General features: G+C 38.6%; 1 protein-coding gene across 2 annotated transcripts in view; it reads right to left on the bottom strand.

Moving 5' to 3' along the window:
- tpst1 (tyrosylprotein sulfotransferase 1) overlaps positions 1 to 13,785 on the bottom strand; it is a 44,065-nt gene that overhangs the window by 26,875 nt on the left and 3,405 nt on the right. For both annotated transcript variants that reach the window (XM_060888430.1, XM_060888429.1), the window contains exon 2: positions 2,530 to 3,540. In XM_060888430.1, the coding sequence (XP_060744413.1) occupies positions 2,530 to 3,359 (830 nt within the window). In that variant the 5' untranslated portion in view covers positions 3,360 to 3,540. The remainder of the gene's footprint in view (positions 1 to 2,529; positions 3,541 to 13,785) is intronic.

Here is a 13,785-nt window from a genome sequence, read left to right as displayed (position 1 = left end):
GCTTGTGTCCTGAAGCAAATTATGCAAATACAACTTTGGCAGACTTTTTTTTTTTCAGGAAAGCTGTGTTTCTATTTACAAGCAAAATAATCTGCTCTGGGGTTTCTAGGAGATTCATAGTTAAACGCTAAGCCACTGCAAACATCACACTGCAACAAGATGGAGATCTTAATCACTAAACCTAATCACTATTTTTCTAATGTATGTTTTTTAACCTACTGTATAATGACACAAGCCCAATTTCCCAAAATCCAGCTCAAATCACCAGATGTTTTAAAACATGCTTCCAACTGACCGTCTCAGATTGGCTTCATAATTTCTGGAATTATGAAATATCAATATACCCTGTAAATAGTTATAGTAAATAGGAGACCTATCATATAGAGACCTATCAGTATTACTCATAAGATCTACACATGATAGCTGCATAGAATTGACAGATTTTGGTCTACTATAAAGATGTATTCAACTTACATAACATAAAACATTTTATACATAAGATTGGTGAAAAGTCTAAGGTACAATAAGGTAAGGTAAGATACTTCATTTTCATTGTATATAATACAACAATATTTAGTGTGGCAGCTCTCAGGCAGCAAAGAAAACATTTAAACAGAACAGTCTGAAAGGATTTTATCTAGAGAAGAAAAAGAAATAATAAATAAAGAGTGCACCGTAAAATATACAATTAGAGCTTGGACTTAAATATAATGTCTAGATTACTGAAATCTAGTATACTGTACATTATATATTTACTGTACCTTATATATACAGTTTACCTTTTTGCATTTTTTTCTTTGTTCTGAGTATAACTGAGGATCTAAACACTAGATTTCAGAGAGTACCATGTAAACAAACCTGAAATTTTACACACTACTTATTGGAAATAGTGCCATTATTATATTTTTGTGAAATAATTCTAAAGCAAATCAGAGGTGGTCAGTTTTGAGGCCCACAGTCATTTCTAGGGTTGGGTATCAAAAGAAATTTTCCGGTTCCGATTCCGGTTCCAGTTCTGCCTTACGATTCCCGGCTCTGATTCCGATTCCATAATATGAACATTCCATAATGTGAAAAATAATGCGCAATACTTAAACAATTCCATTTGTGTTTATTAATCACTCTTTAAATATTTTATAACAGAGCATTTCAATTCATATCAATTTAAATGTAAATAAATCCAACATCATATCCAGAATTACAACTTAGCAAAACAGTTAGCAATTTTTCTGAAGAAACATTAACATGTCTGCTTTCTCTGGGAGAAGACGAGACCTTTACTGGGCTTATTGTATCTCCAGCTGTGGAGAAAACCCTCTCAGAGGGGGGAGATTTGCTTCATTGTTGTAGCTTTGGAAATGAATCCACACTTTAGACGTTTTTTAGACGTGTTTAACACAAAGTGTACCTCAGCACAGCAGTGCGAGTGACTGATTTCTGTGGTAAACTGTGTTAATTTGGTTGCGTGACTGTAAACAGTGTAAACAATGTATATTCATGAGGTAAGACATGGCTATTTAAAGTGACCGCTCACAGCGCTTTGCCCGTCATCGCATCGGAACCGCGTTTGGAACCGAAACTTAAAGATTCTGCGCGGATCCGGTTCCTGTTAAAAAACTGAACCGGTTCTGAATAAGAACCGGTTCTCGGTTCCCAACCCTAGTCATTTCACTATTTATGGTCAATTTAACAAACACACTTAAGGTGTTTTGTAATGATTGTATTAGAACGTGACTTTTTTAATGCAGCTGCAAACCACAGTGTATTGGCACAAGCAAAAGCTGTCAACATCCTGCACATGTTACCTGTAGAAAATGTGATAGAACTCTTTAAAACATATATTAAATAAAAACTTTGCTTTAAAAAAATTAAAAAAACCTAGTTGGAAATAAGGTGAGCTTACGTGCTGTTTATACGATTGTACTACATCCGCTTAATCCTGTACAAAGTCGTATCACTGAAGGCTTGCACAAACACAATTTAACAGTGTGAGGAACGTGACCGTCGTCCTTGCCCAATCGTTTATCCTGTCTTACACACCCAACATTCATTCACCAGTCATTAGCACTCACCACATCTTCATTCCTTTAACTCTTACCACTAACAGAAAACAATCAGATAATGTGGATATTCTAAAAAAAAAAGAAAATGTGCTTTCAGTTTTACTTCTCAATTTGGCAACTAAAGAACGAATTTATATAGAAGTATGAGGTCCTACATCGGGACAGTAGAAAATAAAAAATTTAAGGAGACCAGGCACATATTTAAATAATAAGTACTTGTTTAAATAAAAAGAACAGAAGCCATGAGCACAAAAACCTAAAAGACAAGTCACTGTGTCAGAGACCAGGAGAATTAAATGGGTGTTAGTTTCTGTTTTAGTATTCTTCCCTAGACTGTAATTACAGGAAGCCTATTAGGTCTAGTTACTCAATTAAAACCGTGTCTAATAACACCCTTTATATGTCTTCTGCTGAAAAGAATGGCCTTTATACAACTTCTGGAAAAGAACACACCCCAGTCACTTACTTGGAGAGCGATACACCTCCTGCTTTCCCAATGAGCTCCTCATGATGCAGAACAGCTTCATTCCAAGGAATGTTTAGGAATTTCAGCAGCGTCCGCATCCATTTCTCCGGATGCAAGACGAGTTGCTCGTAGTGCACCGGCAGACACTTGTCCGCTGCCTCCAAACACTGAGTGTACATGGTCTCTATGGCCCGGTTCCACTTTGTAAGGCAGTCCCGGTAGCTGTTTAAATCAAAGCCAGCGATGGTCACTTTGCGAGAGATCATGGAGTGGACGGAGGCTCTGCCATCACGGATCATAAGAATAAATTTGGCGCGCGGGAAAATCTTTGCCAAGTACGAAAGGGACTTGAGAGCAAACGGGTCTTTGTTGCACAGGTAAGCGGCTGGCTCTCCGTGCTTCACTATGATCTCTAGCAGGAAGGCCTGCATAGCAGAGTCTAGCACCTCATCTGTAACACCAGCTTCGTCTAGGCGCATTTTCTCACGTCCCGAGCGGCTCCACATCTGCTTCATGGCCAGAATGCGGGGGATGACACGTGTCTCTTCACCGCAGCGAACGTCCGGGTGTGCGTCCAGCATGGCCCTCATAAGTGTGGTTCCACTGCGAGGCACGCCTCCGATGAAGATCAGCGGCATGTCCTTATTGTAAACAAAGGGGGCGCTGATGTTCTGTCCAGTGCGCAACGTAGCATGCAGGCTGCCCAGCAGTGGCTGGCTTCGCTCTTCACGGTGGTGGCACTCCATTGCATGCCGACCCAGATAAAACACTGTCACAGAGCTGATGACCAAACAGGCCACCAGCAAGTTTTGCTTCAGTTTGCCAATCATTTTGAGGCCCGAAAAGGAGCCAGGGATGCTCCTGTGCCAGACAGGATGGGGTTGTATTTGGTGAAAAGGGAAGGGGAAGGGTTCAGAACGATACCCGCTTTTCAGGACTCCCTGCTGAAGGACGGGCTTAGATCAGGATCTTCTCCGTGAGACACTCGTCGTGTTCCCAGCTCCATCAGGCCTGCAAGAGCAATCCAGAACAGAGCCACATCACCAACACTGTTATGAAATTATGGCATTTGCTTAGACTTATTCATCTAACTACAATGAGAACAAATGACTGAAAAAAGAGAAGACGTGAGGAGCATACAGAACTTCAGGAACCTGAAAAAGCAGAACTTTGAACTCAGAAAAATGCAAGATCAGGACATTAGTTTGATTTGAGAAACATGGATTGTTATCATTATTTTTCATCTTTGGCTCTCGTTCAAGCCACAGTTTCTGCTTGTGCTCCAGCATCACTCACACTCTTTGAACTGCTGACTGCTACACGGATTTAAAGGCCGAGTGGCAAACTGCACAATAGACAGAACATATAAAAAGTTTACCACACAGCCCTGGCTCACACTCGATGGTTATGTCATGAGGTTTTCTCCTGTGCTTTTCTTTGACCAAAGGGCCACAAGCTGCCCTGAACAAATCCCATGCATATACACACTTGTGGAAGTCAGGAAGAGGAGGATATAGTAGGGTATAGAACAGCTGGATGTCTCTATATCCAATAAATCTAACAAGCAGATAAACATATAAGCCGGCTTTTTTTTTTTTATTTCCTGCTGAATTCTCTTACAGTTTCTTTTTTTATCCTAAACTCCTTCCTTAAGGACATATAAAGAAGTGAGCAAATGAAACTGATAAATACTTTCAGCAGCTTATAGGTCCTTTGATAGTAAAATACATTAAAATTTCCAGTGAGGAAAAAAACATCATCTATAACAGCTGACTCAAAATATGGATTTCTGTAAATTGATCGGACGGCAGAATAAGATATTTTTTTTACCTCCATTATCTTTATCACAATCCCTAGCTCTGGAATATATAGCATCATTACTGCCCAGTACTCCACTGTGCGTTTTCTCAATAAGAAAAGAAGGCTATCCAGAAAGACTGTATAAGCTTAAAGGTGGGGTGCACGATGTTTGAGAAATGCTTCAGAAAACTGAGTCGGGCCGACAAACAAAACAAATGTGTAGCCAATGAGCAGAAAGAGGCGTGTCTTGTTAGTATGGGGTGGAGAGAATGTTCAGTGCGCATGTCTGACATTAGCAGAAAGCGATTGAAACATTGACATGGCGGATAAAAACGAAAAGCAGAAAAAGTCTTACGATAACGCAAGAAGCAGGACCCATGTTAATATAGGATCAGCTTTCCAACGCTGGAGAGAACTGAACGTCTTCCGCGTGAAACATATCTAAACCTTTCACGGTGCAACACACAGTACTACAAAAACACATTTGTATTACCACAGTATTACTCATTGAGTTCATTTATTGATTAAAATATCCCCTCGGCCAGCTGCCCTAGCAGGTTCCGCCATAATAGTGTCCTGGGTTACGTATGTATGTGTGGGGCGGAGCTATCAAAACAGGGGTGACACCCATTTGGGTCAGGGGCGGGTTTGTTTTGGTGATTTCAAATGTCAACATTGGCTTTCAAACATCATGCACCCCAACTTTAAGTAAATAATTGAACCGTTTTTACACCAGAGAAATGGAAATGGACTTATCAGACTTTTCCAATAAACATAAATTTTTTATGGCCTGGGTTCTGATTATAAAATGAATCAGGACACTGTTGGATTTAGGTGTGGGATGTTTCTTCCTCTGCCGGGAATCGTAACCTTCAAGTTATAGATGTTTATGAACAAGAGCTTGAAGCATCTCAGAGAGCAGAAATGGATCTAATATCACCATTTACACTGAATGTGTTACCACTAACCACTATTTTTTTCACTATTTTCTCTAAATATATTGCCCTAGTAGACAAGGTAAAACCAGAAACCTATATCAATATACTAATTAAACCTATATACTTCTAAAACATAGAAACACTACATTCCTAAAGAGCTGCGTGTTTCTTTTTTTATATGAGCCATTTCTCACAACTGTGGATTAGAGCTGGGCGATAAAGCAATAACGATATATATCGCGATAGACACGTGATCCATATCAATAAAAAATGTGTTCGATTAAACGCTCGATATTTTTTATTCTTCTGCATTAACAAAAGGTACTCACTCTCTGGTAACCTAGCAACGTAGGGAGTGACACGCTAACAGCCAATCATGTAACAGTATCATGTTTGGTTGCGCAATATCGTTGTCTCGTGCTGGTCTGCTGGATTCCTCTTCAGTAACCGGCGACTGATAAGCAGAAAATGAGTGCAATAAAAAAGTGAATAGTTCAACTTCAAGTATGATTAGAGTAAGAATAACTTCTTATTTAAGAGTTACTTTTTCATATTTCTGCAGGTTTTATATTTCAAACAATGTTACTGTACTGTATCAGGTTTGTTTGTATCTCAGTCTACCTCAGTTTTATTTATGTTTACAAAACACTGCACATATTTTAAAACACGTATGTTTATATTTAACACTTTGCATGTTTTTATGTTTATATTTAACACTTTGCACTATTTTATTACACTTTATTAAGCATTTCATACATTTTCTTTCATTTTGCACCTTAAATGTTAAGAGATAATTGTTAAGTGTTCATCGTGACTTTAAACATATGTTTACATTATAATTATTTGAGTTTTGTCATAATAACTGAGGGGATTATGATCAGAGGAAGTTTAAAATAAAAATGTTTAAATGTAATATATTTTTCTCCTGGTCCTTATTTTAAATGGGTCATAAAAATATCAATAATTATCGATATCGACCGAAATGAAACACTGATATCGTGATACAGTTTTCAGCCATATCGCCCAGTCCTACTGTGGATTGTGACATGACAAAGAAATTCAAAGCTGAAAATGAATACCTCAAAACAGGCACAAATTCGAGTCTTAGAATTATTACATATATTCATTCAAAGTCTTGATCGTATCTTATCGGGTATGTAAATCTAAACTTAAAAGGGAATTTATACAATGTGATACTAAGATGCTCCAAGCCTTTTTACGGCAGCTGTAATATAGCCAGGATAATATTGGGAGTTTAAAGCTTCCAGAAAAATCTTTGCCAAATGATTCGCTGTTACTCAATTCAGTAAAGGAAACAAGTCCATGTTTTTAGATCACCTTGAAAAAAATATATACAATTTGACGCCTCTGCGAGATGAGACAGCCGCGTCTCGTCTGCCTTCTCAAGGGGAAATAATCTGAGCGAGAAATAAGTTCAGGAGCTGACATACGTAATGACAGATGGAAGTGGATTATTATTAGACGCTTTAATCGGATCAATATAATGCTTACCTAAGCTAAATATATGAAGCGTACAGAATAGAAAATCCCACATGACCTGACTAAACATTTTCCCCTATACACACAGTGAGGAGAGGAGGGCAGTGAGGCAAACAAAGAACCAGCCAAAGATTCGTTTCAGAATGGCTCGGTTTATCAGAATCTGAGTCGCACATTTCAAAATAAACCACTAGATGAAAGATAGAATATAAGGTGTGTGGAAGCTTCACGAGTGGCAGGTCGACAGGAGGAGAAAGCACTCGCTATAAAATATGACAGTGGATGTTACTGGATGTTACAGGAAGTAGCTCTGTGCTGCAGTTCTCAGCAGGGGAGTCTTCAACACGTTTTCATATTGAAACCGAAGTTTTCTAAAAAAGACCGCACTACTTCTCTCTCTCACTCTTTTTTTTTAAGTGTTAATGTAAACCCCTACAGTTTCTCCATATGTTTAAACTCAAAAATATGACTCATGACATGTGCTGCTCATTTTCATGAAAGGTGCCAAAGCATTCTTGAGTTGACTTGTAATGCTTGGAAAGACTCCAGCCTCACTGCTAAAACTTACTCTGTCTAGAGGCTGTCGAGCTGATCTCAAGAGAATGTGTCTCTAAGATGATACGTTTTATACATAAGGGTAATAATGGCTCCTGAAGTTAAACACTAGTGCCCCTTTTCCACCAAGGCAGTTTGAGTGCTGGTTCGGAGCCAGAGCCTGATTTAAAGTTCTTTCTTTTTCGACACCCAAAGCACCGGCTCTGAACCAGGAAAAGTGGTTCTTAAGTAGCACCAAAACGTTGCTGGTCTAGACTTTAGAACCGCTTGCATCAGGGGCTGGGGTTACAAGGACAAAAGAGAACGTTGTTAACGCCATTTTTAAATCCTTTTAAATCAGGATTTGCCCCGTTTGGATGCCAACGTAGGTTCGCAAAGCCATGAGCCTCAACATTAAAGCAACATCCACCATTGTTAATAATAATAATAAACTTTATTTTGTATAGCGCCTTTAAAAGTAGCATCTCAAAGCGCTTGACATAAAAAGATGAAATTAACAGATACACATAACATAACAGGCACTAAATCTAACCATACAAAAATAAAAAGCCAATAAATAACAAACAAAGTAATCACATAAAATCTACCCTAAAAAAGTACGTTTTAAGGTGGGATTTAAAAACACCCAGGGATTCGGCATTCCTAATCTCTGAGGGCAGGGAATTCCACAATTTCCACATTGTTGATGTTGCGTTTGTGTTTGCTGCTGCTGCGCTAACGTTGCTGTATAACGTTGTATACAGTGAAGTAACACTTGGCTCTGTGATGGCTCTCTAGCCCATGGAAAGGAAAACCGGTTCTTAGAAGGTTCGGCAGTGGAACCAACTTCGATCCAGAACTCTGAACCAGCACCCGGTTCTTTCTGCTGGAAAGGGGGCATAATTTAGCCCTTGTGCTTTGTTCCAGTCAAAATGATTGATTTTTTTTTCTTTTTCTTTTTTTTTTTTTGCAAGGTGATCAGCAAATTAAGGTCAATCAAGAGCATGTGACACTGGAGGAAATGTTGAGTGACTCTTCCATTAAATTGAGGAGAAAAAGATGACTTTTTGTGTTTTGTTACCCGATAACTCATATGTAAGCTTAACTTTGTGCTGCTCCTACACACAATGTAAAAAGGACGGCAACTCTGGGAACACCACTCAACATAACCTTTGCTCAACATTCAACATTTTGGTCCAGTACTTACAGATCAAAACAAAAGCTATCCCAGGAAAACAAGGAAAACAAGGACAATATATCCAGTAAAAATGATGAGATGCTGGAACTAACTGAATTGCCTTTGCCGTTTTATAAATATTAAGAGCTTGCAGAAGAGAATCTATCAGGAACGGCCACTCCTCTTACTGCGACTGACATCTCACCGATTGTCATTGGCCAGTAATGAAAAAATGAAAAAGCTCCACACAGCTGCTGCTATCTGTCCAAATTTAGAAAGAGAATGAAGGCAATAATGTCAGAATCCCACGCTCCTTTTGCTTTAATCCTTTTCAAGGTTTTTAATATGAATAGCTTGAGTCAGAGCTGACTTTATTTGCCCCAAATAACCTCACTGAAGCACATCAAACACTTGGGACAGGTGAGACATTAAGCCATTCACAGACCTTGTACGTGTCAAAAAGCATGGGTTTGATAAAAAGAGACCTTGAAGCATTATATATCCATGCTGAAAAAAAAGAAAAAAAGAGAGAGAGAGACTCTACATTCCAAAATCATGATTGTGTAAATCATGTTGGATCAGAAACAGCAGGTTCCTTGCTGAAGCGATGACACAATCTCAGAACGATGCACAGCTCTATACAAAGGCTAAATCCACGCAGAGGCAATAAGACACAGAAAAGAAAATAAGTCTTTAGAGTAACCATAAAGCAATAAATGAAGCAGTTCCACTGCAGGGACATTCAAATGAAACCATCGATCCACAGTCAAACCCGCTATATATCTATACTCAGACTAAGAACATATCCTTATATAGATTCAATTCTATCTGAGAGGAAACCAACCCAGGAGGCCTTGTAACTGATTTACTACTGTGGTCAAGCAATGTTTGCTCTCACATTTCATCTTGGTGAAACTGAAATCAAGAAAGTGTTGGTATTAAATTAACAGCGCTTCTTCACTTCTGTTACGGATATCCTCCATTGGATTTGCCATTGATCTGTTTGGTAATTCTCCATGGACCTGTGCGGCAACCAGACCACATCAACACTTAATAATGCGTGCTACAGCCAGACCTAATTGGCAACACGTGAAGGGTCACTCCTGGTCTGTTTTTACAAAAAACGTGCAAGGAAACAGGGGAAATGAGATGCTTCTGACTCGACTCTAAAGTAAAGAGAACAAGATCACAACTACTATACTTCCCCTGAATCACTTCTGGATTTGGAGGCCAACCAGGAAGCCTTCTAAAGCTCCTTGACTAAATTCTGGGAAATGCAAATTCATCAAGCATGTCCTCTTCTCGTTTCTGAATGCTAACCCAGAAATCGTCTCCCGCACCACACCGGTCACTTCTTAGAAGGTCGTTTTGTATAGAAAAAAAACTTCATGGGTCTTGAATATGAACGATCAGAAGATGTTGATGAATTTTCTATAACAGAACTATGGTAGTTATTTCCAGCTGTAATTTATATTGTTATATAAAGTTCCAATATGCTGTTGTTTCTATAGTGACACATTAGTGACAAGTTAAAGGTAGTTAAGGAAAAACCATGTAGCTGATATGATGAAGACGTTTTCTGTAAGATGAGATCACAAGTAAAAGCAATTCGGGATATTCAGTTGTTTTCCTTTAGCTCAATATTCTGCATTTAAAAAATAGACATATATTCTAATTAACTTTATAAGAAGGGAAAAAATATGCTTGTAAGGAAACAACTGTTATAACAGCTATATACATGATAACAGGAACTAACATGTCTCATGGAGCCAACTTGGAAAGAACTTGTTAACGTTCCGAAGACGCATCGTTCATTATTAATACGTTCGTATTAATACAATCGTCACTGTTGTCAAATCACTGCGGTATAAAAGCAATACACACTTCAGGACATGCTGTACATGAATGTAATCCACATTTCAGTGACAATACCCCATCTTGGATTAGTGTCGTTTACTTATAGCACTGAACCGCAATGGCATGGGTACAAGCTCAAAAATATTACCCTCAATGCCACTTTAATAGAACAGATTGAAGCATTAATTGTAAGACAGAATATTATTAAGATAATGCAATCATTGAGTTATATATCCTGAGCTATAATCTTAGCTCTGACCACACACACACACCCCCACACACCCCCACACACACCCACAGTAAATAACTCAATGTTTCTCCTACCACCGTTCTCTTGAATCATACCCCTTTTTAATGGTGTTGTGTATCCTGGCTTTGTACATACCGTTTTAGATTTAACAACAAAAGCAGTCCACTACAAATTGTGGGTTATGCCACATTTTGTCATCCTTAACCTTCAGCCCAGACACAACTATAAATACATCAGAAGGGCTAGACTGCTTTTTTTCGCTATGCATCATGCTTTTTTTAATTTTTACTTTTTTAGAATCCATATAAAAAATTTTAAAAAATACTCCGAAAGTATTGGAACAGTAAAGACAATTCTATTGTTGTCGCTCTACACTGAAATCTTTTGAGTTTGTGATCATAAGATGAAAATAAGAAGAGTTACAGCTATTATATCAGCTAAATATCCAGATATTTAGATCTAGAGGTGTTAAACAATTTAGAAGACAATGGTATTTGTTTGAGCCCACCTGTTTATCAAGTGATCGCTGTTGTTACTTGTGGACGACTGGTTATTGGAACGTCCAGAAGAAGAAAGAAACTACTGGTGAAACCAACAACCAGTCACTGAACAGGACGGCGAGGAAAACAATAGTTGATGACAGAAATATAGCTTGAGCTGTCACTGGCATCATCAGCAATCTTCACAAAACAGGGGTGAAGGTCTCACGAGTCAACATTTGAAAAGGGCTTTGAGAGTAGAAATATCGAGGCCATACCACCAAAAACAAAACACCCATCATTAGTAAAAACCACTAGGCTAGATAAGCAATTCCAGAAAAGTTCTGGAACCAAAATAAACCTCTAGCAAAGTGATGGAAAGACCAAAGTGTGAAAAAATGAAGGATCTGCTCATGATTCAAAATATACAAGCAGAGTGCAAGTAGTGTCATGGCCTGGGCTTGCAGGCTGCTTCTAAAACATTCTCACAATGATGTTAGAAGCCAAATAAATTCAGAAGTATACAGAAACAATTTATCAGCCAATTTACAGAGAAATGCATTCAATGTCATTGGGAAGGCACTGCCGACACAACAAAGTACTTCAGTACTTGATGAACTGATGGTTCAGTGGATAAGGCTTTGGGTTATTGATCAGAAGGTCGAGGATTCAAAGCTCACAAGCTGCTGAGATATGAACGTTGGGTCCTTGAGCAAGGCCCTTAACCTCACCTGCTCCAAGAGTGCTGTACTATGGCGGGATGCACTAAATTCCAGGTGTTTCGTTAACACGACGTAAAGTGGGCGTGTTTCTGAAGGTCTTGGAAAAACGCCCTCTTTCAAAAAACAAAGCATACCTACGATGGATGATGAAGGACATTTTATATTTTATATCTATTATGCTTTATTATCTTACAGTTAAGCTATTTTCGAAAACAAATAAACAACCAAAAACTACGGTTAGGGTTAGGGTTAGGTTATCAAATAGGCCACGCCTACCCTATGACGCAATATCTGTTACGCTGTTCTGAAATCTCTGGAAATAAGTGCATCCCGTACTATGGTTGACCCTGCGCTCTGACCCCAGGGCTCATAATAACCTGGGATATGCGAAAACTTAAAGCATTTCACTGCATGTCATACTCTGTATGTGACAAATAAATTTTGAATTTGAATTGATTCATCAGGGAAAATCATAGAAGTCAAACACCAGACATTAACACAACTATCTTCCTGAAGAAGAGAGTGGATGGAGAACTTCCTCTTCAAAACAAACACCAAATGAAAGAAGATGTGGAAAAGAGTTTGGAAAAGCATCAAAAACAGTTTGATGATGTTGGTGGGTCTCTGGCTTGTAGATATAACCAATATCGTTTTATTTACGTTAAGTCTGTTCATGAACTTTTGCTGACCTCATAATCGGATGGTCTGTTGTTGAAAGTTGTTTAACACATCTAGATGTAAATACCAGGAAATGAAAGCTGAAATTTTGATCCATCTTTCCATATTCCTCTTTTGATCTTAACCCAAACATCTTCAGTGTATATTGGTATATTGATCGTATGTTACGTCTGGTCCAGAAAAACAGGTTATAATCTCAGTCTTACTGAGTGAACTTACCCATTCACAACAGCAAATTAAAAGAGAAGGTGATGTGACATACAGTTAGGTGACCCATACTCAGAATTTGTTCTCTGCATTTAACCTATCCAAAGTGCACACACACAGCAGTGAACACACACACACCATGAACACACACCCGGAGCAGTGGGCAGCCATTTATGCTGCGGCGCCCGGGGAGCAGTTGGGGGGGGTTCGGTGCCTTGCTCAAGCGCACCTCAGTCGTGGCTGGCCTGAGACTCGAACCCACAACCTTAGGGTTAGGAGTCAAACTCTCTAACCATTAGGCCACAACTTATAGTGCATAGATTTGTGAATCTGATATATTGGAATAATTAAAAACGCAATATTTTCAGGACCAGCTTCATTCAGATTTATTCCAGATGTTGGCTAAAATCGTCTATTGGTACTTTGAGCATGGCGAGCAGCTATGTTTATTTACAGCAGAGGTACTCCATAAAGCTACAATGTCAAGGACCATAAACAACTCAGCATGGTGCCGTATGACTAAGTTTCAGTCAGACGCATAATGTCGGAGACGTTATATCTTCGGTCCCGGCTCGTTTGTTGCCCTAAATTATTGTAGTATATCAAATCAACTAAAACTAAAGTCATTATATAATCAGTGATCCAGATAGTGGGATGAGTAAGGAATAAACCATAAAATACATTGATGAGAAATGTTGAGACAGCATGTGTATTCGTTTTCAACCAATTTAATTTTTATTAATTATGGAAAAAAAAATTTTTGTTTGTAGTTCAATTTATTGTCCACAAAACAAGTGAGTTCCTGTTATCGCTTATGTTATAGCACCTATAAAGAATAGTATATAGCTTATGATGTTACAGACATAATGAAAAACCTGTGATTTGAATTTAAAGCCAGAACTACAGAGTTTCTGTTACAGGAAATATAAATAACACCTACAGACCAATCAGATTTGAGCATTCAGCAGCACATATATGATATAAAACATACATCACCTTTAACTGAGCAAGCGATCTGTAGGTCACAGCCGTTCCACGTACACGTGTGCTCTTTATCAACACTGTCAACATGAGCTAATGGTTCCCGTAGGGGCTAACATTCAGGAAACAAAAC

The sequence above is a fragment of the Tachysurus vachellii genome, chromosome 15 (genome assembly GCF_030014155.1).
Source record: "Tachysurus vachellii isolate PV-2020 chromosome 15, HZAU_Pvac_v1, whole genome shotgun sequence".
Taxonomy (NCBI): domain Eukaryota; kingdom Metazoa; phylum Chordata; class Actinopteri; order Siluriformes; family Bagridae; genus Tachysurus; species Tachysurus vachellii.
This window is presented reverse-complemented; position numbering and strand designations above follow the sequence as displayed.